Source organism: Chlamydotis macqueenii, chromosome 9 (genome assembly GCF_036417535.1).
Source record: "Chlamydotis macqueenii isolate bChlMac1 chromosome 9, bChlMac1.mat, whole genome shotgun sequence".
Lineage (NCBI taxonomy): Eukaryota > Metazoa > Chordata > Aves > Otidiformes > Otididae > Chlamydotis > Chlamydotis macqueenii.
This window is the reverse complement of record NC_141564.1, coordinates 21486111-21512944: the sequence shown is the minus strand read 5'-3', so window position 1 is coordinate 21512944 and position 26834 is coordinate 21486111. Positions and strand designations below refer to the sequence as shown.

The 26834-nt window shown below is 36.3% G+C and overlaps 1 protein-coding gene across 2 annotated transcripts in view; it reads left to right on the top strand.

Annotated features, from left to right (window-relative positions):
• NLGN1 (neuroligin 1) overlaps positions 1-26834 on the top strand; it is a 318349-nt gene that overhangs the window by 120497 nt on the left and 171018 nt on the right. For both annotated transcript variants that reach the window (XM_086754723.1, XM_086754722.1), the window contains one exon: positions 1168-1320. In XM_086754723.1, the coding sequence (XP_086610849.1) occupies positions 1168-1320 (153 nt within the window). The remainder of the gene's footprint in view (positions 1-1167; positions 1321-26834) is intronic.

Genomic DNA, 26834 nt, shown 5'->3' with positions numbered 1-26834 from the left:
CTTGCTATTGTCTTTCTTGATTTTAGGGACTATTAGAATGAAATATTATGAGTTGGGCACTGGAAGAGACTCAGGCACCTAGTAAATGAGATCAAAATACAATTTAATCCAGATGTAAAAGTTAAAATTTGTACCTTAGCTGATTTCTTCCCAGTCCAGCAGAAAGAATCTTTTAAAAAACATATTTTCCCATCACTAACTCTTGGTTTGAATTGGTAATTGGTATTTGTCATGAGGAGCTGTGGTGTTCAGATATTCAAAATTTGATTTGAAGTAGATGCATCAACTTGCAAATAGGACTATTTGGGGGCCAGGGATACCCAAATCAATGACTTAATCAAAAAGAAACTCAAACTGATATGTCACTATCTAATTTTGTTGTCTGAGAGAATGACAGAGCTTCTAAGACTTGAATTTGTTACCTGCATTCAGAGTCACTTTTGAGAACCTTACTATTTTGTTTGAATGCAGGGTGAGACTCTTTAAACATTGTAACAGGCAGCTATTTTTAAAAATATAACATACAGACCTTTTCACAATTCAGTAAAATAAGTACCACCCATGCTCCTTAACCTTCAGGCTACAAATAATATCCATTTGAGAGCCAAGTGTTAAACAGCTTCCAAGTACTTTTTGAAAACTTGGATTTCAGACTTATCAAGAGACAGTTTTTTTTTTTTAATAAAATACACCCTTTTTATAAATTATTGATCTTACTGTACCAGAAGCAATCAACAATTTATGTATGAGCAGAAATCCTGTTTATTTTAATATGGTGAATTGCCTTTAGCGAAGTGAACAGAAAGATGGACTGAGCTTTCAGAAGGGTTCAGGCTTTGCCTAAATGAGCTCACACTGATGTTAGGAGACATTTTATGTCAAATTCAGCAGGAACAGAATCAGATCACTGTCCCATTTCATTTGAGCAAACATGTTACCATTTTCGATTCCTTTCTGCTTTTCTGAGGCAAACTGTTTATATTTTTAAAACTTTAGTTACAAGCAAGCCACAAAGAAACACTTATGCCCACCTACCATTTCCTTATGTAAAAGATGTTGCTTGAGAAACACTTCAAGAAAAATAACCTCACTAAAAAAAAAATAAATATTGCATGTATCTTTTTTTGTACTTTCTTGAGATAAAATGTGTCTTAATATTTTTTCCAGACATTCGGGACAGTGGGGGACCTAAGCCTGTGATGGTGTATATTCACGGAGGGTCCTACATGGAAGGCACTGGAAATTTATATGATGGCAGTGTTCTAGCAAGTTATGGGAATGTGATAGTCATCACAGTCAACTATCGCCTTGGGGTACTTGGTAAGAAGCTTTCAGCTTTCCCTTAATCCCTGCTATCTGCAATGCAATTCATGTTATACATAAGACTGTATATATATTAAAAAAAAAAAGTAAAAGAACAACAACAACTTTTTTTTGTTGTTGTTTCCTTGCCAAATAGAAGATTTGTATTCTGGGGATGAGATATTATGGCATTGCAAGTGTTACTGGAAGAAACTGTTGTTGTGCTTTTAGTGGTATGAAACAGGTGTTGCTGTTGCTGAGGTGTTCAGACAGAAGAGAAGGGGTTTTGATTTTTTTTTTCTATTTTTTTTTTCTGTGAATAACAGTGATGCTTTATTTCATAGACAGGTTAATTAGATTTAAAAAAAAGTTAAGTCATGGACAATATGGTTTTCTGTTGGAAGGAAGAGACTAAATTTTGATTACCAAGATTTTTTCATACTTTGAAAAAGCTAAGGAGGTTATGAAAACATTATTTAATAAGAGCAGTAGTCTTTACCTATTTGTTTTGCTCTTCATTGTGTTTTTGAAATGCGTTATGGATATAATTCAAATACATCCAGTATTTTTTTTTTTTTCAAGACCAAAATGGAGAACGAATAGAGTTACTTTTGATTGTTTCAAATACAGCAAATAAGAGGCTGATGCTGTTGGTAGACTTGTGTGGTGTCCTTCTGGTAGCTTGTGTTTCTAAAAAAATTACACTTTGCTATTTGTTCAGTGTAGTCACATTCCTGATACAAGTTTGCCAGCTCTTGAGACAATATGATTGTTGGCATTTTATTTCTGCATATTCTACTGAAATGTTGCATGCTAAGACTCCTGAAAGCCAGAGTTCAATTCTGGGATATTACAGAAGTCAGTACAGTAATTCTGGAATACTTACAGAAGGATAAGGGTATTCCCTGTAACACCTGAAGTGGTGTGATAAGCCAGGTGTCATTCATAGCAGTGAGTGGGTTCTGAGGATCAGTCAACTTTATTTTCAATTTGTGGGCATTAGCGTTGTCTGCTACTCTGGTTTTCTTTTGTGTGGTCCTTTTATTTCATTGTTGCTCTGTGTTTTGAATTCAGGTAGCACGATCCCCAGATTCACTAGTTCTGATTTGCTCAGCTGAGTAATTTTCTTCCAACAGTTTTATTTCTGTTAAAAATTTGATACTTGAATACACTTTAATTTTGGGGGAGAGGGAATGGATTTTTACTTTATATTTTGAAACTTAGTCTATTACAGTTGTGTTTTACAAGGGCCTGAATCATTTCCAGAAAGATCATAACTAATTTTTGCTGGGTTTCTCTCCTTACTATCCAGTTGGAGGTTTCATTTGTGAAGTACTACTTTAAGCAAGGAAATTCTGATATTTTGTGTGTTTTTCTCCCTCCTCCTGTCTTTCAGTTTATACAGTGACTTCCAATTCTTGGGCACGTATTAGTGCACCAGTTAATAATCTGTAATCTGTGCCTCTAGTCAACATTTTATTTTTACACCAGTGTTCTTGTCTTTGATGTTTCAAACAACATTTATCTATATTATTTGCCAGTAGGGAATTCAGTCCAGTAATACAGTATCCATTATGTGAAAGCACTGTTTATTTTTGTAAATTGTTTAGTCTGATTCCTAAATCACTTGTAGTTGCAGTGTTTGAAAGGGCTAGTTGCTTGAAAGATGAAAATGAATTCACCTTCATTGATAGTAATGGCTTTTCCACTTGTAATTTCACACGGATCCCGGAGATAACCCACTGCTAACACCTTACTGAGCTTAGGAGGATTTCCTTTGTGTGTATGCTTTTGTGGTTCTTTGGACTTTGTGGTCTTTACAGAGCCTCAAGGGGCAGAGAGCTAATTTTCTCTTAAGTGGGACCTATTACAGTAAAACCTCTAAAACTCACAGTAGAATCCAGTGATTGGTACAAATACTTGAAATTACTTTCGAACTAACTAAAATAACCCTGTGTCAGGCTTGCAGGGTTTTCTTAGTAAAATAAATGCACCTGTTAACTACAAGTAGCAGTTGTTCATATATTTTCTATCTGGTACAGTGCCTATCTGTTATGTACTAAATAAGTAATGATGACATACCGTTAAATAGATATGGTAGAAACACCAGTAATCAAAAATAAATGTAATTTGCATTTTTAATGCCTTTCTTTGTTTCCTGGTCTTAAGTAGAACTTTTGCATAATCATAGTAGAGATCAACTTTTCCTTTTACTGTTTTGAAACTCTTGTTCATCACTGTTCAACAGAATGTTACCCTTTGCAGTCACATGAAATAAGATGTGGTTTTACAAATACCTAGCTGACAAATTCTCGGATTCCCTTGTCTGATCACATCCTACAAGGTGAGAGGTTCAGCTTCACGGTCCATTGCCTGTGGGACACCTAGATCTCACTTCACTGCTGTGTAAAATGCCTGGCTGTACAGGGAGCAGTAATATAGGGACTTTTTTTTTTTTTTTTTCACATGAGAAGATGTGGTGAGAAAATAAGGTTTATGTTCTCACTTTCATATGACCTTTGTTGGTCTGTGTTTCTTGACTCAGTCTTTGGGGATATATAGCTTAATATAGATGATCTACATGAGTCCTACGAGTTCTGCCGATGTTTCACAAAGATTTGCACTGTGATGTTTCTTAACAAGGAAGCTGGTTAAATAAATGCTTAGAGCTGCAACGGCATTTTGTTCCAGACCAAGAGTGATGGGAAAGGAAGACAGTGATATTAGATTCTTTACAGTACTGTTATTAAGTCCACATTAGACAGCTTTTGGTGCATTTCAGATTATTTTTCTGTTTATTCTGAGTTGAGACAACCTTTGTCCTGTAGTCTAATCTGCTCAAGAATCTGTATTTTATGGAGATGCAACATTTGCTTCTAAATAAAATGTTAGAAATCGCTTAGAAGTGAAATCCATTAGATAAAGAGAAAACAATGATAAAAATTAAAAAGGTATAGAGCTAGTGCATTTAAAACCCAAACAAAACCCCTGTGAGTTCTGTGTCCCAGTTTGTCTTTGAAACGAATCTGAGAATTAAAATCTGTTAGAATCATTCCATAGATAAATATAAGATGGACAAGAGAACTATTTGCCCTGAAAAATCAGGGACTACTGAGTAAGAAGCCATTGGAAACACTGTTTATATCTTCTTTAGATTCTCTTTAAATGCAAGTCTTGTGCAAGCAATCTTGTCTACTGAGGAATACGCTGTGTGTAGTTTAGTAACATTGAAGGACAGCATAGCAGTAAGTGCAGAGATATTTTTATGGGTTCTTTTTAGGAAAGGATAGGTATGAAGACAAGTTTGGATTTTGAACTCAACTAATTTGAGACTTCAAATGTTTATTTAAAATATCTCCAACTGGTGAAAAGCAGGAGCTTTTTATTTAAATTTCAAAAAGGAAATGTAAAAGGATTATAAAAGGAGTCTATTTAACATCCAGAAAAGATCATGATAGACAGATTTAATACTGCCAGTGCTGTTTTCTGTGTTCTTTCTTATGAAAGCTTTATTTAGAAAAGGAGAATGTGTTGGGTCAGCACTGGCTGCTACCCTTTTGCTCTCAAGAGGGGAGAGAGAGAGCTGGTTTATGCTAACTGCATACTCATTTCTTCATTTTATTAATTTATACTTCATGTTCTTGGTTATCTTTTAACCACAGGACTTTAATGGAACTGAAAGAAACATTTTTAATACAGCTCACAGACTGAATTGGGGGATGGAATAACAATTCACAGGAACCTCTAGGTTAAGCACTGCCTTAAATTTCCCATTTTTTCTCTTCAAGAGGCAGTGGTTTTCCCTACAGAAACAGTAAATTGTCATTGCAAGGGTCTAGGTTAAAAGGTGGTAATAAAGAAAAAGGAAAAATTGTATGTATTTTGTATTTTCTGTTTGGCATTCTGAATAATGTCTGTGTTGGGAAGGCAAATGTTCTGTAACTGTAGGACCATAATTTATGCCAAAATGGAAGCACACCCATCAGTGAGATTCTTAGTTACGCTTTCTCTAATTATAAGCAATTTTCCCTCTTGAGCATGGTATAGGAACCGTTGCTATTATTTAGTCTTGTATTTATACTGCCACCCATTAGCCGGAGGCTATTGACTGGGATTACTGAGTAAACACACCTATCCAGGTATTCCACCACTGTGGTTTATTTGCCAGTCTGTACTTAGGCTGAAAGTAAATCACTGCAGCACGCTGTTAGAAAGGTCTGGTATCCTTATTCTTACTCCTACGTTGTTTCTCAAATAACTGCAGTGAAATCAGTGGGACTCATAAGTACAGTGCTTCCCCTTGTGACAGAACCTGGTTGCCCATAATTTGCAATGATGCGATGAGGAAAAATATTACTGGAAAATTGCTACTTGTGCTTCTTCTGTGAAAAGCTATTCTTAAAAGAGGTCTGTTGTGTTTTCCAGCCCAAACCCCAATTTTTCAGTAGTATGTTGTGTCAGCTGGTGATCTTGGGCTGCAACATTCATATAAAATTAAACTTGGAATAGTGAAATAAAATAGAACAAACCAAAAATACTGTCGCAAAAGCACTTTCCTACTTTTGTTAATGACTGTTAGGGCTTTATGGACAATATAGTGGCAGAGGTCAAACCTTATTATGCCTTAACATGTTTTGTTGCTGTGTGTCAGAATACCTTAGGAAAACACATAAGGTTTGAGTGTACGTATTGCTTCTGTGCAGAATCATGCCAACCAGCAAAGTCCTATTGGCTAGAGAGGTACAGGAAATATAAGGATACAGCCTTGCAGTAAGTGTTGGGCAATCTGTGCCAAGCCCAGCATTTCTGCCGTTATCCATCTCCAGCAGGACATTGCACGTTCCCAGCAGGCAAAAAATAACGCACAACCTTTCCTTTATGAGTAAGTTTATGCACATGAGTTTGTTCCCATTGCTAGAGTAATTCCAGAATGTAGTCTAGTGAACCTTTTCATGGGATGAAGAATTATCTAGTTGACCATTTGCAGGATGGAACACAGAGATGAGAATATATTATAGTGAAAACTAATTCAGAGCAACTGAATTAGTTTTCACTATAAAAATGAGGCAGTACCTGCCTCATTCAGGAGTCGAATTCCATTGTGATTGACTAGAAAGTATTGTCTTGTTTTAATATTTTTCTCTTTCTAAACAGAATAACATACCATGTATTATTTTTCAGTGCTCTCAGATCTATTTTTTTTCAGTGTTAATCTAATTTGTCAAACTGATCGATTAATATTTTGCTAGTTACTTACTTTACATTATTCCATCACATAGTTTGGGGGTTTTTGCTGCTACCTTACTCTTCTTTTTATTTTGACATCATGTTAATACTACTGAAAAAATATTAAACAACGGATATCTTTCAAATATGTTTCAAGAACATATATAAAATTTAGAAATAATGTTTTTAAAAATTGCTTCGTGTCTGACTAAAAAAAGCTGTAGTTAACTTTGTACAGAAATTATGATGAGTTAATGTCCTGTGTCATTTAAGTATTTTTGCTGTATATATATAACCTGTCATGTTTCTATTCTGCATCCTGGAGAGTTGTCTTATCTCCTGAAGATAAGCCTCTTCACTTTAGTAAGAGTAAGCATCTCCCACTCATGGCACAGTGACTATTCAGTGAAAGTAACAGCAGAATAAGGACGTTTATGTTAGTTAGATATCAAAGGAGCTAAAAAATGTGCCAAGATTATTTTTTCCTGCATTGCTTAGACTGTGGGGTTTTCTTTTATAGTTCACAATTTAATATCCAGTAAAACTGGCAAAATATTAGATCATTAGCGTCAGTGACAAGCACATCCATTATCTTTTAATGAAACCTTAAAGGTACTGTCAGGAGATGGCATTTTATTCCAGCTTTGCAGTACCACCAAAGGGTCTCTGATGAGCCTTTTTTCTGTTATCCATTTCCTAACATGTTTGAGTAAAAATGATAAATGAACAGAAGATTATATATTATTGCCTAATTATAAGTACATTACATTGAAAGTAAAGATGGGAAATTAATAGTGAAACACATGAAAATGTGCAGTCAAAAATCATTCATTTAAGTTTTCTGAATTGGAAGAACATGGAGAGAATGTTAATTCATAAACACTTTGGGGAGCCCTTGGTAGCTTCATAACAAGTCTTCTTTAGATATATGAATATTTAGTTGCTTATAAATGAAATGTTAACATTTTTGAGGTTACACACTAGGAAAAGTGTCCCTTATCTGATCCCACCTTAGCCTTGGGCATCAGTGTTTCTTGGTACGAAGCACTCCAAATGAATTTGATGCTAGATAAATGGAAGAGGTTGAGACAGAAAGCGTACTGCTGTTATCTATTCCCTCTGGTGGCATACTTGACAAGGTCTGATTTACACGTACTTAGAATTCTAAAAATGTATTAGACAATTCTTATTTAATATAGTAGGTAACCTCAGGTCAGCCCAGTTTGCAGGAGGCCCAAGCACAGCTCATCTAGATTTACAGTGTCCTGATTTCATAGGTCCATTAATAGAATTAACATTCGGATCTCAAACCTGCTGTAATTAATGACATTTTAGTGGCTTTTTTTTGTGAGCTAGTACCAGCCAAAGGGAGTAATGTATGCAGTGAAGCAGAGAAAGGAAGATTGCCACACTTGAATCTGTACCGTCAAAATGACAAAATGGACTTGCGGTAAACAATAGGTTATTGACTAGATATGTTTAAAGGGTCAACTGCAGTGCACAGCAGGCAAGATATTTATGAAATGGGAACCCTGAATATATAGTGCACTTTCAAAATGAACTATTTCTTTTCTATTTGTGCTTTTTGTAGCACAGCAAATTGACATTATCCATCTGCTTGGAAAGATGGATACACACCTGCTTCGCTATTTTTTAGGGCACAAAGACATCATTTTGTTTGCCATTGAATAGGTTTCTGTCTTGGTACAGGTACATTTTAAATAACAGATTTATTCTAACATTGTCACTAGACTTCTTTTTTGGTAAACAGAAAAATAACAAATAACAAACTTTAAAACTATTCATTTTGGCATAAGAGCAGTTTGTGTCATTTCTGTCAAGAGAAATTACTTTTTGGTAAGATAAATTCCCTTGATCAATATTTAATCATATAATAAAAGTATTTCAGTTTTTCCAAATAGCAGATATATCTTTGAGAGTGCAATAAACTTCAACTTGATAAAATTTGCAAAACAGAAAACAAAAAGTGTTCACCGAAGACAAATTATAGACATCTTACTGCCTCAGAAAAAAAAAAAAGTCAAAATCTTCAACTCTATTTTCCTCTGTGAAGTCATTTGTAATATTTATAATCTAGCTATGTGTAGCTACCTTCACTTTCCTTTAAGTAATATCTGGCCAAATTACTTTTACACCATCACTGATCCCCATGCAAAACCTCTAATCGACAGTATTACCGATGTTTCAGGTATAGAAAATAACCTGCATTATACATTATATGCCCTCCTAAGCCTTTGGTTGTCTTGTGATGGGAGACTTTTCAGGAAGCCAGATTTGGCCTCATCCTTAGAAGCAAACAGAATTTAGGCTGCTCTGCCTTTGCCAGGATTCCAAACTGCCCGGGAAAGGATCTGTCTTACTGCAAGCCAAGAGGTGGAGATAAATTAGGATTTTTTTATCCAATCTGTATCTCACTGCAGAGCATTCCAACACTGAAATAATCCTCTGAGTTTTCAATATTCTGATTTTCAACCAAGGCAGGAAGACATTAAGAAATAGGCTACAGCTCAGCATCGAGGTGAGATCTGTGCCCAGTCTTGATGGGCTGGGCACTCTTCACTCCTGAGTTTTACAGTGCTGTAATTCATACCCAGAAAAAAAAAAAAGGCAAATAAAGATTCTTTTGAAAGTTCTAGTAGAAGTAGCAGGGCAAGTAGATAATGTACTTCTGAATTCTCAGTTCACTGCTTTTAATTATACATATATAAAATAGTCCCAAGTTTTCTGAAGCTTAAGTGAAGCACTTCTGTGTATTGAGGGGCTTGGGAAGCAATGGATAATGAGACAGGGATTTCTGTTGCAAATGTTGCTCTCATTTTCACACATTTCAAATGCATAAAATTGCTAATTTAATGTATTTTTTTTATGTGCAAATTAGTTTACATATAGAGGTACTAGCTCAAGTGCTGTTCTGATATTTCTTTGAAGTAATACCTCATGATATTTTTTTTTATCAATTGAACAAGATCTGTATTTTAAGGTTGCAGTAGCACTTTTTAATGGCTCCAAAGAGTAATGCAACCAATAGTTCTAGAGGACTGAAAATCCAGTCAGCAGTACTGGCAAGAGAGGATCCTAAATTTTTTCTTCTGTGTGGTGGGTGATCCGTGTGTAAATGTCTCCCTTAGCTGACACAAAATTCTACAGTAAAGTACAGGAATTTGTACTGCTTTTTGATGGATAATATATAGAAGACGACATTGATAGACTGATTTATTACATCCCTTGATGCAAATAAATATTATTTTGGTGAAGACTGAACTTGAATATATTATTATGTGAAAAACTGCTACATGAAGGCCTATGAAAGGCCAGAGGAAATGATGTGTATTGGTTAACATCCCTTATTAAGCTAAGCATGAAAATTGCCTTCAAGCAAATATAAATAATAGATACCAATGTGTTGAAGTATTCTGAGTATCTCTTGTGTTGTGTATGTTGCAAGCTAAACATATTTTTGAAAAAAGACTATTTATATATCTTAATTAAGTATTTGAAATATCTTCTCCATATTTCAGGGGGGTTATTGTTGTTCAAAATGATAAACAAGACATCTAAAACTTACTGAGGTTTCTTGTTCTGCAGTAATTTTTCACTCTTTTTGTGTCAAGATTCTAATTAAATAGAATAAAAAAGGGGTGAGCAGTCTTTCTCTGAGAGACTCACTACATAATCAAGAATTACACTGATTTTAAAAATTAGTTTTGCTGTGTTTTTCTGTCACTCTTGAATGCTTGATTTTATGAAATCTTACACATGGGTTATTCATCTTCTCAACACTGTCCACCAGGATTTCAGTTGAGGGATCCTACTTTGCCATAGATATGCTGAAAAAATTCTTTAATTTTTTATTAATTGATAATAAAGTGCTCAATGCAGCAGTACAAAATATAAAGAGAGATGAGGTGTAGTGCCATATGGCTCCAAATAATTTCAAAAAGAAAAGACAAACATATCCCTAACCTATTTCCCTTACTTAGCTTCTAATATCCCATGAATTTAGTAAGCACTTGTTTGTATCATCTCACTGATTTGAAGAGGAAACATACAGGTAAATTAATTTATTCCCAAAAAAGTTTGTTTCCATGTCTACTTGTTGGTATAATTTGTTGCACATGAGTTGATTTGCTTCTGACTGCACTTTTTCTTTCAAGTTTAGTAAGATACTCTAGCTCAGCTGAAAATGCTTTTGCATTGCATCTGTAAGGCTTTATTAAAGCGGTGAGGTGCAATAGGGTGTGCTTTGCAGAGCCCTTACTGCATGCCCCATGTGCGTTGTGAGGCATGAGGCCAGAGGCCGTGTGCTTTCAGCTACCCATGAACCGTATTAATGACCCTGTAAAATACACTCCTGAGCATCCTAATGCTATTATAATTACTCACTTTATTATTACATGCCTCTTGAAAAAAATTCTCTAAATATTTTCCTTTCCTTTTTATATAGTCCTTAACTAGGAGGGCTAATTTATGGTAGACTGAAAGGGAGCTGTTCACAATAAAAGGAGCACCGACTTTCTTCTCACTGTTTTGTTCTGATAATTTTAAATTTTCTCTATTAACACTTCATGGGCTTGTACATCCTGTGTGTTCAAAGCTTACAAAACATTTCATTGTTGAGTTTCTCCTGTCATAAATAATAGCTGCTTGGATACACATTGCTCAGATTTTGTTTATCATTAGGTTTTTGAATTTATATTAAAAAGATAACTTAAAATGGAAATGTACTCACTATTTAATATATTTTCTTTCTACTAGAAAAGGAAAGAAAAATAATTCACTTGACATCTACCTGACTAATTGTCGTGGTTTTGTTAGTAAGGGGGGGCCTAAGGTGGTAGCTTCTGTAGGAAACTGCTAGAAGTCGCTCCCCTTTGTTCAGTGGACTCGGCCAGGCCTAGGGCGGACCTGCTGCTGGCCAAGGCCAAGCCGATTGGTAGCAGAATGTCTCGTGATAACGCCTCTGCGATAACGTATTTAAGAATGGGAAAACAGAAAAAAAGGAGAGAGAAGAGAAGATGTGAAGAAGCTGAGCGGGGGCAGAGGCGCAGAGGGGGAGGCGCAGGCCTCATGGGCCTTGCAGGCCTCACCCTCTGGCCTCTCGCCAGGCAGCCGACTGGGCCCGACTCGGTCCAGCCCGGCTGCAAGAAGTGGAGAGGAGATGAGAAGTGAATGAGATGTAAAAAAAAGATCCTGAGAGACACCTACCAGCCTGTTGTGAGGAACGGCTGCAGACGCCAAGGTCAGTTCAGAAGGAGGGGGAGGAGTAATGCGGCTCCTGGCCAAGATTCCCCTGCAGCCTGTGGTGACGACCATGGTGGAGCAGGTTGTCCCCCTGCAGCCCATGGAGGTCCACGGAGGAGCAGAGATCCACTTGGAGCCCGTGAAGGACCCCGCACCGGGGGAGGTGGATGCCTGAAGGCAGCTGTGGCCCGTGGAGGGCCCGCTGGGACAGCTGTTCTGGAGAGACTGCACCCGTGGAAGAGATGACCCACGCCGGAGCAGTTCCACAAAGGACTGTGGCCCGTGGGAGGGACCCCACGCTGGAGCAGGGGAGGAATGTGAGGAGTTCTTCCCCCGACCATGAAGCAGCGGCGTAAAACAACATATGATGAACTGACTGCAACCCCCATTCCCTCTTCCCCCCTGTGCCGCTCGGGGGGGGGGGAAGGTAGTAGAGATAATGTTAAGCTTGGGAAGAGGGGGGGGTGGATGGAGGTTATCTTGTTCTCTGTCTCATTATCCTGCTGTTTGTAGCAATAAATGAATAGTTTTCCCCAAGTCGAGTCTGTTTTGCCCGTGACGGTAACTTTAAGGATTTCTCCCTGTCCTTATCTCAAACCTTGAGCCGTTTTTCCTTATATTTTCTCTCCCTATTCTCTTGGAGTGTGGGGGGAGTGAGAGAGAGACTGCGTAGTCTGGTCCGATCGGGGCTGAACTACGACACTAATAAAGGTATTTTCTCATATGTGTTTTCTCCGGCTGAAGATGTGCTTTAAAAACGTTACTGCTAAATAACAAGATACTGCCTGCATTTTCCAGCATTTTCAATATCTACAGTAGTGCCCAAATTCTTAATCTGCAGATTAAGCTAAATGTTATGGAATTGACAATCACAATTTGGAATTTAAGGGTGTATTCTTAAACAGCTTTAAAATGGTGCATATGTTTCCTTTTTTCCCTCCGTAAGCATATAATGTTGTTTTTTTCGTCCTTTGAAAATCCTATATAGTTTATGGCTGTTTTCTTCTTTATAAATATTTCATAGGTAGTGTTTTGATCTCTGGTTCAAATTCAGTCATGGCAGCAGATGTTGTTGTTGATAACTTTCTTTTGAAAGTACTGTGTGCAAAAAAAATTTGCAAGCAGGAGTTTATTCAGTAGACGTAGTGGAACTGATAATTTTGAAAAAGCATTATCTAGAATAAATGTTCAGTTTTAATATTTTTTCTTCAGATATACAAAATATGAAAAAAAATAGTGCTACTTGGCTAATAGGGTATCAGAGATGCAGCTGGGGGTCAGAAAAACTCTGCATATTCTTAAGGACATGGGAAAGCCTTCTTGCAGATGATGTTGTCTTGTAACTTCTTCCAGTTCAGGTAACCATAGAGCAGACCCTCTTGCAAAACAGTTGCAAGCAGCTGTCATTAGGAATCATCAGCTTTTCTAGAGCCTTATATATTTTTATGAGGACCAACCACAAATAAAAAATGTGTTTTGTACTGAAGAATGAGCAATAACATGTTGCATCCGTATGAGAACCACTTGGTGCAGTGCCTCTGGAAGAGGTGGTGGTTATGTTTCTGCTGCCTAAAGAACCAAAGAAAACTGAGTCTATGTATTTGTTTTTCTCTGTTTTTCCTGTCTTCTAAAAGCCTTTGTGACCCACCACTGCTGAAGTCTTCACAATGTTCCAGAATGACTCTGGACAAATTTTCAGTATTGCACTAGTAGTACGTGGGTCTTTACTTTTGTGTGATTTTTCTTACAACACTCCAACAAAATGATTTTGAAAAATGAGCCCAAGTAGGTTTATTTCTCATTAATGATTGAATGCTGGCCTTTGAATGATGGAAATAGATGAATCAAGTTCCTTTGTTGAACTATATGGAGGAGAGTTTTTGTCATGAGATTGCACTTTTCATTTACACAAGCTCTTAGTCAGCCTTTTGGCGCTAAAACTTTTGAGTCCTTTAAAAGCTTTTTCCATCACATTCTCTGTGGTTCCTCACTGTATCCTCCCTGGAGATCTGCAAAAGTTAGGTAAAGATAATCAATCTCACTCTGAAAGAAACAAAATTACTTGTGACGATCAATGTGCATTAATAGTTACTTGTTGTTAAAGTCATCCTGCAAAGTTGCCGAACCCAGCAAAGACCTATTCAGAAGTTCGTAACTTCTCGCTGCCAAGTAAGCAGTATGCAGGAAGCCAAAAGAAATGAAAACAAGCATATGAACAGGTTTGGCTTTCACTAGCTTCAATTAAAGTTTATATAGAATGAGGAAGATTTTTTTTCCCAAAAAAGCCAGACTCTTAGTGGTATCTAGCAAAAGGATAAGCTGCAATGGGCACCAATTATACAGGCAATTCCAGTAAGAAAAACCTTATTTCCTTTGAGAGTGATCAAATGCTGGAACAGGTTGCCCAGGGAGGTTGTAGGGTCTCCAGTGCCTGGAGATATTCACACCCGACCTGGACATGGCCCTGAGTAACCTGCTGTAGTTGACCATGGTTTACGCAGAGGAGGTGGTGGAGTAGACAATCTCCAGAGGTCCCTGCTACCAGGAGGTTATGGCTCTGTGATCTTAAGGCATAGCAGTGGGATACCAAGTACTATGAGGGGGCAGGTGAGTTGTTCTTTAGGTGTCTACCTGATCTTTTGACTCCTGATTGTCTTTGTAAACCTTGTTTCTGCATAGACTAGACTCTCCTGAAAATTAGTTAGCCCATTACAGTTGTCTTAGGCAAAAATTATGCTTTTCTGCAAAGCAATAACCACACTACTACCGTGTTTAACACGACTAGATATATCTACTTTCACATGCTATGGTTTCAGATGGTGGCTCATAGACTCAGAAAGGGTAACTTATTCTGTCATCCCAATGGAGTAAACCAGCTCTGTTTTGATGGTCTGGCAGTGAGAGATAATGATCTGTCTCCTTCCAACCTTACCATGGCTTACATCCAAAGCAGAGATGCGGAACCTTTTTTTTGCGCTTACACTAAGCCTTTCAAGCTCTTTTGGTAAACTCTGCACTTATCCTAGTATTATTAAGAAATTAAACATTGGAGGGTGAAAAATCACATGTTCACAGGATAGATGAAGTGAAGCCTTATGCTGTAGCTTTTTCCGTTGGAATTTGAGTTTTCTGGAAAGGAGGTCCTGATTTTGAGGAGTCCTAAAGACTGCCTGCAAGTTATAAGTGAATGGAAGACTAATTTTTCTCTCCCTTCTTTGCCTGTTCTTCCTCTTTGGAAAGGATCCAGTGTAAGCTGTACCTACACTCGTGAGATGGCTTCTTTTAGTCTGATGCCAATTATCTCTGTTCAGCCTACCAACCCCTGACCTATACGGCATCCTACTTTTTCCTTTGTTTACATCATGCCAGGATGTTTCCTCTGTGCTGTCACTCATCTCACTGTTCCTTTTGCACACAATTTGGCAATTCCTGAGCACATATTTTTTCACATCTCTTGACAGATACTGGAAAATCACATGTTGATGAAGACCAATTTCTTAACTAAAAACTACCTACGCAGTACATTGCTTAGGGTACATTAGTGAAATTCTAAAACCTTACTTTTTGGAAGCTGATCATACACTAAAAGCAGCAAAAGGAAAAAAAAATTAAATTGCCAATTACAGCTAATAGCTTTCTGCAGTTGACATGTACAAAGCAGATTGAAGGTACTTTTAATAGCAGCTTCTCAGTAAACGCAAGTAGTGAAATGCTTTGGAATGAAGCAGTTGTAAAAAGCAGGTTAAATGTCCCATGCTTAACTACTTGCAGAATCTAGAAGGCTGTTTTAAAGGCATCTTTGGGGATTTCTCTCTAAGAACACAACTAAAATGCTTTTGTTTTGTTTTCCCTTGAGAGTGTTTACACATATCTGATATTATTTGTTGTGTTTCCTTAAAAAAAATATTCTAAAATAATGCTAGTTTTAGAAGAATATGAAAAAGAGAAACCAGTGCTAGTGATAAACCTCATTATTTCATTAAGTTTTTTCATTAATATCAGCTCTTTAACATAAATATCACTAAGGTGCATCAAACAAATTGAAGTACTTTTTTTCTGAAAGTAGAAAATGTATTTTGTATATTAAGTCACTCATTTTTTGAAGGAATATCATAGTAGTTCTAATGATGGAAGAATTTCAAGGAAAGCAAATAACTTGTTAGTACAAGAAATAAGAAATAAAGATCACTCACCAAAATGGGGTTTTCTGAACATTTTTTTTTTTTTATATTGGTATTTTTCAGCACTGTGTAAAGCACATTAAGTACAGATTAAAGGTTAAGAGAGTAATAAGCAAAAGCTGGAATGTGGTTTTGATGGGTAACCTGCACTTTGATCTTCAGACTATAAAACACTTCTACTTGGGTCAGCACTAACTCTCAGCAGGACAAGCAATCAGTTGTTTGCTGCAGTATAAAATTCACAATTCCTTCTTTTATGCCATGCAAGCAAACATTCTTGTGGCATGCCAAAGGAAGGAAAGGGAGAATGTTGGTGCATTAGCAATTCGTGAATTTAAAGCAATCTTAAAAATGAGTTTATTAAATATTTTCTTTAAAGAACTATGCTAATTAACACATAGCACTATAGAAATGGATTTAGATCAAATGCTGAACAACACTGATGATCTTGAAAATGCTAAAAATATATTTAATGAGTTAAAACCAGGAATAAAATCAGTTATGTGATAACTTAAAAAAAAACTTTAAAAAGTGATGCTTCTTTTAATTCAGTTAGACAAAATTGCATTTCCTACTATACCCAACTGTTCTCCTGCACTATAATTTCAACTTTCTCCTACTCATTCATCCCTTCACAAAGATGTCTATTTGTTTTTAAAGTTTCTTAGTTTCACTTCTACTTTCCAAACACAATTAACTGCTCTCTCAGATCTGAAGCTGTGCCATTTGCACATTGCTTCCTGCTGAGGGCAACACTCATCCAGCACTCTTCAACGTACAGCGCATTGTCGCATTCCGGATGATGTGGGTAACCTCAACATCCTTCTCTAAAACCCAAGTAAAAGCTTTTAAAGGTTTCTTTATGCTAAATTTTTCTCACCCTTACAATGGTACAACTCCGAAGAGATGTCAGAGGCAGTACCGTAGTTTCCCATCAGTCTGAACCAAGAGGACAATTTGAGGTAAAGGAATACAATCTCAAGAGCATAAAAAACAGAAAGAATATGGTAGAAAATGTAGACCCTTTAAAAAAACCCCATGAGTTTGATGTTTCCTTTCTTTTGATACGCCTGGTCTTTGTTACTAAAAGTTTTTGTGATTTCATAACTGCTCATTACTTCTGTTGTTCATGATTAACTATAAATACACGTAGTTCTACTGATTGCAGTAAGATTGCTTATGTGTATAACATTAACATATAATAGATGTTTATAGAATTCGAGTCTTGGAGAATACAGTGAAGAAAAACAGGAAAAGCTGGCTCTTAAGGAAACTGGAAAAATAAATGGTTTTCTCTCTTTTGAATCTCAGTGCAGAAAAAGTGTGATTTTAACTTGAACATACTTTTATGTATCAATTGTAAAATAAATATTACTAATTCTAAGGAATTCTAAGGACACTTATCAGAAAATTAATTTCCTGTTCTTGATTATCTTAAAGCCTTTGTAGTATTTTACTGGATCACAATCGTAAAACTGGTCTGTTTTTAAAGAAACAAAACTTGATCCTTGAAAACAGTTTTTTTTTTCAGTTAAAACTACACTCATACTGACTTCAAGTACAAGACAGTTGGAAGATTATCACATACTATGAATAGATGTATCACAAATGCATAGATTGCTTTTAAAAGTGTGACCATATTTTTTTAAATTATGGCCTTGATTCTAGCAAATATCAGGCAATAAAAACCTCATTAATTTAAATTGCTTTGGATCAAGCTTCATATTTATAATGTGATGTAATTGTCCACTGCATTCATGACATCTGGCAATATAATTCTCAGTCATTAGGAAAGCAGTGGATTATATTTATTGGTGCAGGATTAGCCATCAGACAATGCCCAGTCAAGAAAAAAAAAAAAGCTTTTCAGAGAATTCCTTCATCAACAGTTAGAAAATTAGGTCAGAATCTATACTTATATATTTTTCACATGTTACATTGCTCCTATCATGATGTTATCCACCTAGAGTTGATACAAGCTGTTGTTACTGACAACATCTCAATTTCAATCTGTTAGAAGTTGAAGGATATGCATATTTATTCCATATTTTTTTTCCTCCAGAGATTGCCACCACTGAAAACTTGGCTAGCAAGAAGGAGCTGCCAGACCATAAGTTTGAGCTGGCACATTGTGTCACAACGTTGTGCTACGCTGTTTTGGCTTGTTGTGTCTTGTTGTGAAAAAAAGATTTTTGGTGCCCTTTACAATTGTTTCTCAGTAGAAGAGACAATACTGGAAATACTCAGCTTTTTAAAACTACTCTAGATTATGCAGATACCACTGCCTATTATTTATGCATTTGTTAATTATACCTGACCAATCATTAATGACTTTCTCTTTGGTTCATTACAGAGAGATAGATGGGGCTTATGACTCTGAGATTTCCAATACTAGAGCTGTGATCTGTCCAAATATTTGGTTTCTGGGATGCAACAGGCAGATTAATATAACAGATCTCATTCCACACTTTCCTCTTGATCGCATTTGTTTTGTTTCTCAGCCAGTGAACATTGGCCTTGCTGCCTGTCGGTGCACAGCTGAGTGGAAACCATGAGGGGAAAAGCTTATTGCTTGTTTTACACCAAATAGCAGAGAGCAATGGCATTTCCATTCCCTTGATCCCCCAGCTTATACTAGGCACTTTACACTAGTGAGTGCATAATACTTAAAGCTGTTGCAGCGCAGCGCATCCTCAGAGACTCTTCCAGGCTTTCTTGTCAAGGAGCTGAAGTGCTGGGTTGAATTGTGTGACACGCAGGGAAGTTAATAAAGAACCTGTGTGGTTCTGAAAGCCAGAGTACACTGTATCCTTATGGTTGGAGTAATAATATAAGAGAGAGAAAAAAAAATTGGCATTATAATCCATTTATTTTTCAGGAAGTTATGCTTAATCTCTTGTTCTTCACATTAAAAAGTTTAGTTTCATGTGAAATAAAACTGAATTTCCAGTGAAACTAAATAAAATATCATAGTCAGTAATGTATTCCCCCTACCTCAAATAACTCATCTCAGTCTTTAAAAAGTAAATAGTGATGGCTAAAAGAAAAAAAAAAAGACTGTGCTGATAACTGTTATTTAAGTAATTTAACCTATTGGCCACTTTGTAAGTTTTTATGGGACAAACATTATTTGCTGCTTCCTTCTAGTAAATATTTTCGTACTCTAAATTTGTTTGTGATTTGTATTAATAGATAATGGAAAAAGCAAATATGTAATTGCATAGTTTTTCCAGACAGTCATCTTGCTGTATGGCTCTTGATGATATTTTCAGAAACTGCCTATGCCAATATTTCTATTTTTGTTTCAGAGAATAATTAAATTGTTTTGCCTAAGGCTGTCTGAAATTGTATCAGTAAAGTAAGTCACCACAGTGAAATATGTCATTGCATGAGGGATGGCACTGAGAAAATAGAACAGTAATATCTGAATTATTCTCCTAATTAGCTGAGATTCATTGTTGTTTCTAGTAGTTGAGATATATGGTTGCTAGAGCTTAGTAGAGAGAAAACCAGTGGGAGACAAATGTAACAGGAACGTGTATGCGTAATGCTGAATGGCGTGCATGATTTGGTATCGCTGTTTTGAGTTTGAAAGTATGGTGTTTCTTTCAATATCTCTTTTTCTTCCTCTCGTCTCAAAGATTTTTTTGCTCTCCTTTTTGATTACTCATGTATCTAAAAAGAAAGGTTCTTCCACCCCCATCACCATTAGTTCAGTAAATCTAGGTGTCATCTGCCTAACAGCATAATGAGCAGTAATAGCTCATAATGACCATAATGAGCACTAACAGCTGAACATGTCAAATATACTGGAAAAAAGAATAGTTCCCTATGGGACTCCAGCCTTCTCAAAGTGGAGTTACAAAGTGCTGCTGTAGATAGCAGTGAACTACTGAACTGCAGTGCAACCGCAGCTTGTTCCAAAAAATCTTGTACGGAGGAAGCCAGCTTATAAGTGACATTTTTTGACATAATGTTCATTATAAAGTGAGATTTCTCAGAGGATTTTGAAACAAAAGGGTATTTAAGTTTCCAATCAAACCTGCAGGGCAAGTTCTTTTTATCAGGGCAAAACCACAGTGCAAATCTAACCCTAGCCACAGGGCAGCAGGGTTGGCTTCTGATAAAGGCGGAAGGGAATTTCGTGAGAAGATTCAGGGCATTTAAGGTAGGATGTGACCTAATACGTTACTGATTTGCCCTGTGTCTACAACACAAGCATGTCTGGGGAGTAACTGCAATCAATATAGGCTGCATGCCATTCCCACTACAGTGTGTGCAGCTACAGATGTCCCAAATTAATTTACTTGATTTATCTTACACAAAAGTTTGATCTCACAATTCTCATCTTTCAGGCCTTTGGGAATATTCTGCCTTTTTCTAATTTTTTTTTTTTTTTTTGCTTGATTTTACTGATCCATCAAGGAAAAAGACCTCCTAGATTTACCTGGAAAATTAAACTGTTACAGATATCATCATGCTTCCACTAATGGATGATGCTTTGTATAGAGAATAGTAACAATAACACTATTTTCTTATAAAATGGTCCTCTGTACACCTCTACAAAAATTCCAGCCCTGGGTCTATGAAAAGGAAAGACAGCAATCCCACCTAAAGATCTAAAATCTGAAAATATTGACACAAAATAGCCATCTGACAGCATTGCACTAGGTCAGATATCTCACATGCTGCTTTTGCAAATCCCTCAGCCTGTGAGAAGATAAAACATAATTTTCAGGAAATGGGGAATCTTTAAGAAAAATATTTTAAGTCCTTCAGACAGTCAGAGAGGGATGCCTTTTAGAATTGCGTTTAATTTATAATTAAACTTACTATTTTTTAAAGTAATATAGGTCCCACCAGAATATAAATAAGGTACTTTAAGTGAAATAATCTATAATTAGAGGATCCAGATGCTTGGTAGGACATTTACGGTTTTTTTTTCTTTTTTTTTTTTTCCCCCTTTTTTTTTTTTTTTTTTGACTTCACAGATAACCATCTGCAGTAGAGCAGTTTTTCACACGTTCTTGCTTCTGACCAGGAAAGGGTTTCTTTTAATAGTAGCCTATTTCTGAAATGTACGTGGACTAAGAATGCATAAAACTGGAACGTGTTTTAAGGGATTAGTAAAAATGGATGAAGTGGATTCCTACCTGAAATTAAGTTTTACTTTGTGCTTACAAATGATTACTTGAAATGGATGGAAATTATACTGAAGCAGGAAAAAAAAAATCTATCTCACAGTGGACGATGACTGAAGTCTCAAATATCGGTTATTTATGTGTCATTGCCAATGGACAAGTATCGATAGGAAAAAAAAGACAACAACCTGAATGCTTTGATTTTTGCCCAGGACTGGTAAGTTCGTAATATTCAGCTCAGACTTCTCTGTCTATAGGTCATAATTAGAACGTATCAATCTGAAGTGTGAAAAACTATTTTTTCACTTTCTAACTGCTGTTGTTAAATCACGTAAATACAAATCATTAGTGTCTGCAGAGGTCACCATGGAGAGTATTCTTTGCTTTTCCTTGCTCAGAGTATGTCTACAGGCTAATAGCCGTTCCTTCTGTCTCTGAAATGTATTAACTAGGAAATTTTAATAAATCAAGAGCAACTGCTAATGAGAGCTGTCAAAGTTACCAGAGGGACCAGTATAAAGGAAATGGATCACTGGTGCTCCTTCACTTAAAATATATTGTATCTGCAGACTTAGTGAATTTGTGATGACGCAAATTAAAATTCAGAGACTTGTTAACATCTTTCCTTCTTTCCAGGTTTTGTCTGCATCATACAATTTTATAAGTTAAATATTTATCCTGAGATATCAATTTAGACAGATAATTTTCTGGTACTTTCTCATTTTCCAACATCAGGTCTGGCTGTTTCCCCTAGGAACTTAAGGGAGAAACCATTTTCCATTTATTATTGGATTGTCGTATACGAGTGCCCTGGTGACACCGGATCTAATGGCATCACTTGGCCTATGAGCTGCTGTGAAAGATTCTTTAAAGATCCTTTTTACGGTGTTGCTTGCTTACCTGAATGGAAAACTTCCAATTCTGGGCAAGATTTTGTTTTTAAAAGAAGAAAGGAAAATGAAAACATGAAATTAAATCCTGAATGCAGTTAGCTGCAAAGAAGAATGTCCTGCGGTCCAGGTGATACAGGAATCAAATGCAAACAAGGATGAGTCAGGCCTTAAAAATAGATCTGAGCAGGTGCTTATTAGGAAAGCAAAGATGGCACACAACTGGCCATTTCTATAATTATTACATAGATCATTTCATATCATCTACATATCTGCGACTTTTGACATGTCTGTCGTGGTGATGGGTACATTTGGACAGTACACCAGTATAAAAGATCATATTAATGTATTATTCTTGGTCATAACAACTTTTGCGGATACTTTTTGACTTCCTGTCCTATTATTAGTGGTCTTCACCTTTTTGAGGCAAAAAAAAAATTGAATTCTATTAAAGACAGATTTTACACAAACAATTTGGTGCTGACCCTGTTAGTTGTGAGGCAAAAATCATAATTTGTATTTGTAAATTGTTTGTACAGACTGGGAAGATTTGGAGGAGACAGTGTTGGTTTTAGGTTTTTGTTTGTTTTGTGTTGGTTTTGCCTGTGGCTTTTCCCACGGTGGTACTCAGCTATGCAGGCAAAAGGGATAACTCTTCTCCTGACTCATACAAATTCTTGAAAAAAAATGACTTTTCTTTCTTTTTTCTTGCTTTTACGTTGGCACAGAATATACCAAATAGCTGGGTTTTTTTCTCCCTTGGGCTTTGTTTTTGTTTTTGTTTTGTTTTTCTTCAGGTTAATTTGCTAATAGACTTAGGTTTTTTCGCTTCCCTTCTTCATTTGTTCCTTTGATGTTACTTTTTAGCAATTTGTTTAAAAACAACGTATAAGGAATGGTAAAAAGAATTTGAATGCAACTTCTTGGCTATAATTAGGAAAAAAGTGGGAATATATTTCCTTGTGTGTGTATTTATACCAGTTTGGGCAGTTTGCCGGTGTACTGCTAACTGATTGCGTTTGGGAAACCGAACTCTGCACGTGCCCTTGTCAGACTCCAAACTTTTTGAGTTTTTGACTCTCTCTTGCCACTTACCCCTCTCTCTTTAATTGTATTGTTAAGGGGCTCCAGCAGCGAATCTTGACTGAAGTGTTATTACCACTGAAATGTAATTGTGCGTGACGGTAAGTTACCTCCTACTGATGACTGTGCTGACAAGAATAAAGTTTTCTGGCAACGAGCATCTGCCAATTTGTATGATGATGTTGTGAGAGCTGGCCACTGGAGTCACTTGAAAAAGTCTGGCAGCTTATACGAGGGCAGAACTTGGACTCCTTGGCATTATTGGGAGTTCAGAAAGAGGGGAATCTCCTTGAATCATGAGCTTGATGAGACAAGGGTTCCCCTTTTCACACAACAGAGTCTTTCTTCAGGAAAAAGGCTGAGCTACAAAGTGTGTTGTACTGGGGAAAGCTGTTGTATTCCAGTAGCTGTAGCAAACGTCTAAATTGTCCAGAAATTTATCTCCCATTTCACACTGAGGTAGCCACATTGTGTGTTTTAGTTTACTCTCAGACTTGCTTTTCTGAGCAAGAAAATGAATTTTTCTGAGATTTAATCTCGATGCAGTTGTTTGGATAGTTTAGTGTGGGCTGAGAGCATGCCAGCCTGGCTCCTTTGCCCAGCACGTCCCTGCAGTGGCGTCTCACCTCTGTCCTCAGACACCTCCATGCTGCTGGAATCCCCAGGTTGATTGCTTAGGGAGCATGGCAGCCCTTCCATTGCAACTCCATCACAGCCTGCTTTTTGCAGGTTTATGTTATGTAGGTATCTACTGAAGACCTGAAAAACTCAGCTCAGTGCTTAAGGTGCTCCAGCCAGCTCCACTTGCTGTAGCTTCCTAGCCCAGTTCTTTATGGTGTTTCTGATGGAGACCAGGCAATCCTTAGTAGCTATTAAATGACTGAATGGAGTTCCTGCTTTCCATTGCAATTAAATGGAAACTTACTGCCTTACTACATTGTTGTTTCTGTGAAAATCACGGTTTAGCTGCTGTAATAAGAATGTTTAATTCTCTGGTTTGCAGTATTCCAAGAGAAAGAGGAACTTATTTTAATGGTCCCTTCTGGTCCTGAAAAGATGAATATTGATAAGTATTTGCAGGCACCTAACTTGGAACTTTGCCCTATCGAAAGTAAGCTGGTGTAAATCCTTCGTACCCCAACAGTTTATACATTCTTTCTACACCTTTCCTCCAAAAAATTCAAATCTCTCTCTCTCATGTACAGACCTGTCAAGCTTCATGAGCTGATCATAAGCCTCACTTTCCTGACCTGTAAGACCGTCTGATTGTACATTCATCCCCATCTCCTGGTCTGACACATGCTTCAACTTCCAATTTTCATTCTTTTGAGAGATGTATCTGTTTTACCTGAAAGAAATAGAAATATCTTCTTGTAGTCTGAGCTTTTTCAGGAAACTGCACAGTTCTTTATCCTTTTTCTGATCAGAAAGTTTTACTACATTTACTGTCTCAAATACTACACATGTTATGAAAGGTCTAAAGGAAAAATGGGCTTTCATACTTAGATATAATTAGATAAAAGAGATCACAGAACTAGTGCTAAAAATTCAAAAGGTATTATTCGCTTCCTTAAAGCATATTAAGATCATGGACACCTCTTTTTTTTTTCCCCCAATAAATTAACACTACTTCCTCCAAAACTCTCAAAAGAGAACCCCAGATTCCCAGAGAACCATGGTTTGTGAATAGCTCAATCAAAGCTGCATTTCTTTATCAAAAGAATATACTGTCCCAAAATTACATCAACAATTAGCATGAGAATTTTCTTGGTGTATTGATACTTAGACTTTTTTATGAGTTACTCTTTCTCTGAGTATTATATAATAGCATCTATGCATAAATTTTAATAAAAATATCTAGTTTGTACTCTGAAAGAAATGTGAGATAAGTAGCATTTTTAGAATGCAGTAAAAATGAAATCTGAATTTGTGTGAGGGTGATTTGTAAACAGGGTAATTTCATTATTTCCAGTGCATAAAAATATGTATTACAGGAACATACTGAAGTTTGATGATTCTTGGAGTAGCCAAGGCTGTCTTCCATTTTTTCAGTCTTCACATCATTAAACTAATAACCAAAAAACTAATAACTAAAAACCAAACAACATCTTCAGTGAAAAAGAGTCTTGAATACAATTTTCTTCTACATGGACGTAGTTTTTAATGTTAAAAAAATTGATATCCATCTGAAGTTCTTTTCTTAAATTCCCTCAGAATGATTTCTAAGAACGATTCGGGCACAAGATACTCAGTGTGGAGGCAGTACGCCGTTTAACACCAAACACAACAGGAAGAACAACCTTTGTAATAAAGGAGAAGGGAATCAGAGTTGGCTTCTTTTTGTTTGTATCCACTTCTTTAAAAAAATATTGTGTCACTGTTTCTTGTTCTGTAGAATGGAAAATTGCTGCTTTTTATATTTGTTATAAAGCTGTCATAATTTATTAATATTTATAAAATGTTTTGAGATCTTTGGAGAGCTATATCCTGTAAGTGAATAATCATTCACTCCAAAACCTGAAAGTTATTAATATTAAAAATTAATAGTATTATGTTTAGATTTATTTTGTTACCTGAATTGGAAAAGTATATACAATTTTTCTCTTCACTTAAACAAAGCAAACCAGTTAGTTTTTCCCTTTGCATCCTGAAAACTATATAAAGCAACACTGCTTGCAATTTCTCTTTCAGGGTATATCCACAAATTTGAATAGTAAAAAAATATCTGTTTCTTCTTCTGGGATCTTTATTACAACAAATAACAATAGCCTTGGATTTATCTATTATAGTTATTACAGAAAGTGAGCTTCTGTCACACAGGATTTAATTTGTTTCATTCAGATACTGCCATTTAGACCGATATTCAGTGTATTTCACTTCTGTTTTTCATTCTTGCTGTTTATTAAAATAGGCCATGATTTTTATCATGGGTTATCCTACTGTAAACACACAACTTTAATTTCCAAAGGCATCTTCCTTCCTGAGCCCTGTGGTAATCCTCAACCCACACATTGTTGGCTTTCATTTCCTTTTGAATGTCAATTTTAAACCTTTAAGTATTGAGCCCAAATTAATTTTTATATGGGCTCTTTATTCAGCATATGGAGTAAATTATCTAGAACAAGTCATTTATGTAGTGCTGGACACTTTGCTAGAACAATATCTCTGAAAAATAGCCCAGTCTTCCCTCTTGCTTTATTCCTACTCTCCTAGTATTTTAGAAATTGTTTAGATAAGATTAAGAAAGGCCCTTTGACAAAACTTTGGCTAGTACTTTGGGAACAGACAAGCGTGCTCTGTAAGAGATATTAATTTTTAGAGATTATGTTTCTATTTATGAATTTGAATACACTGCTTATGAAAGATCTTGAGTTATTAACCCCGCAGAATGGTTATTTATTCTAAGACTAATTTCTGATCAAGAAATCACAGTAAAAGCTTCCATACAGCATCCCCTCACAGGGAAGCAAACTGATTTTGAGAGATTTAAAGGGAAAATGTAATTAAGACAAAAAAAAAAACCATCAACACCTGAATATTTGTTCTTCATCAGTTCCTGTTGTGATGTTGTGTTTGCAGTAGGGACACTGAGGTGATATGAAATAGGAAGGATCACTAAAGAAGTTTACACAACTAGCTGAATATTTTAGACAGTGGGTCATGCATTCATACAGCTGGCCAGGAACTGGACAGGGCTAATTAAGAGATTTGGTAGATTTTGCTCAGATTAGTATTAATAGCAACACTCC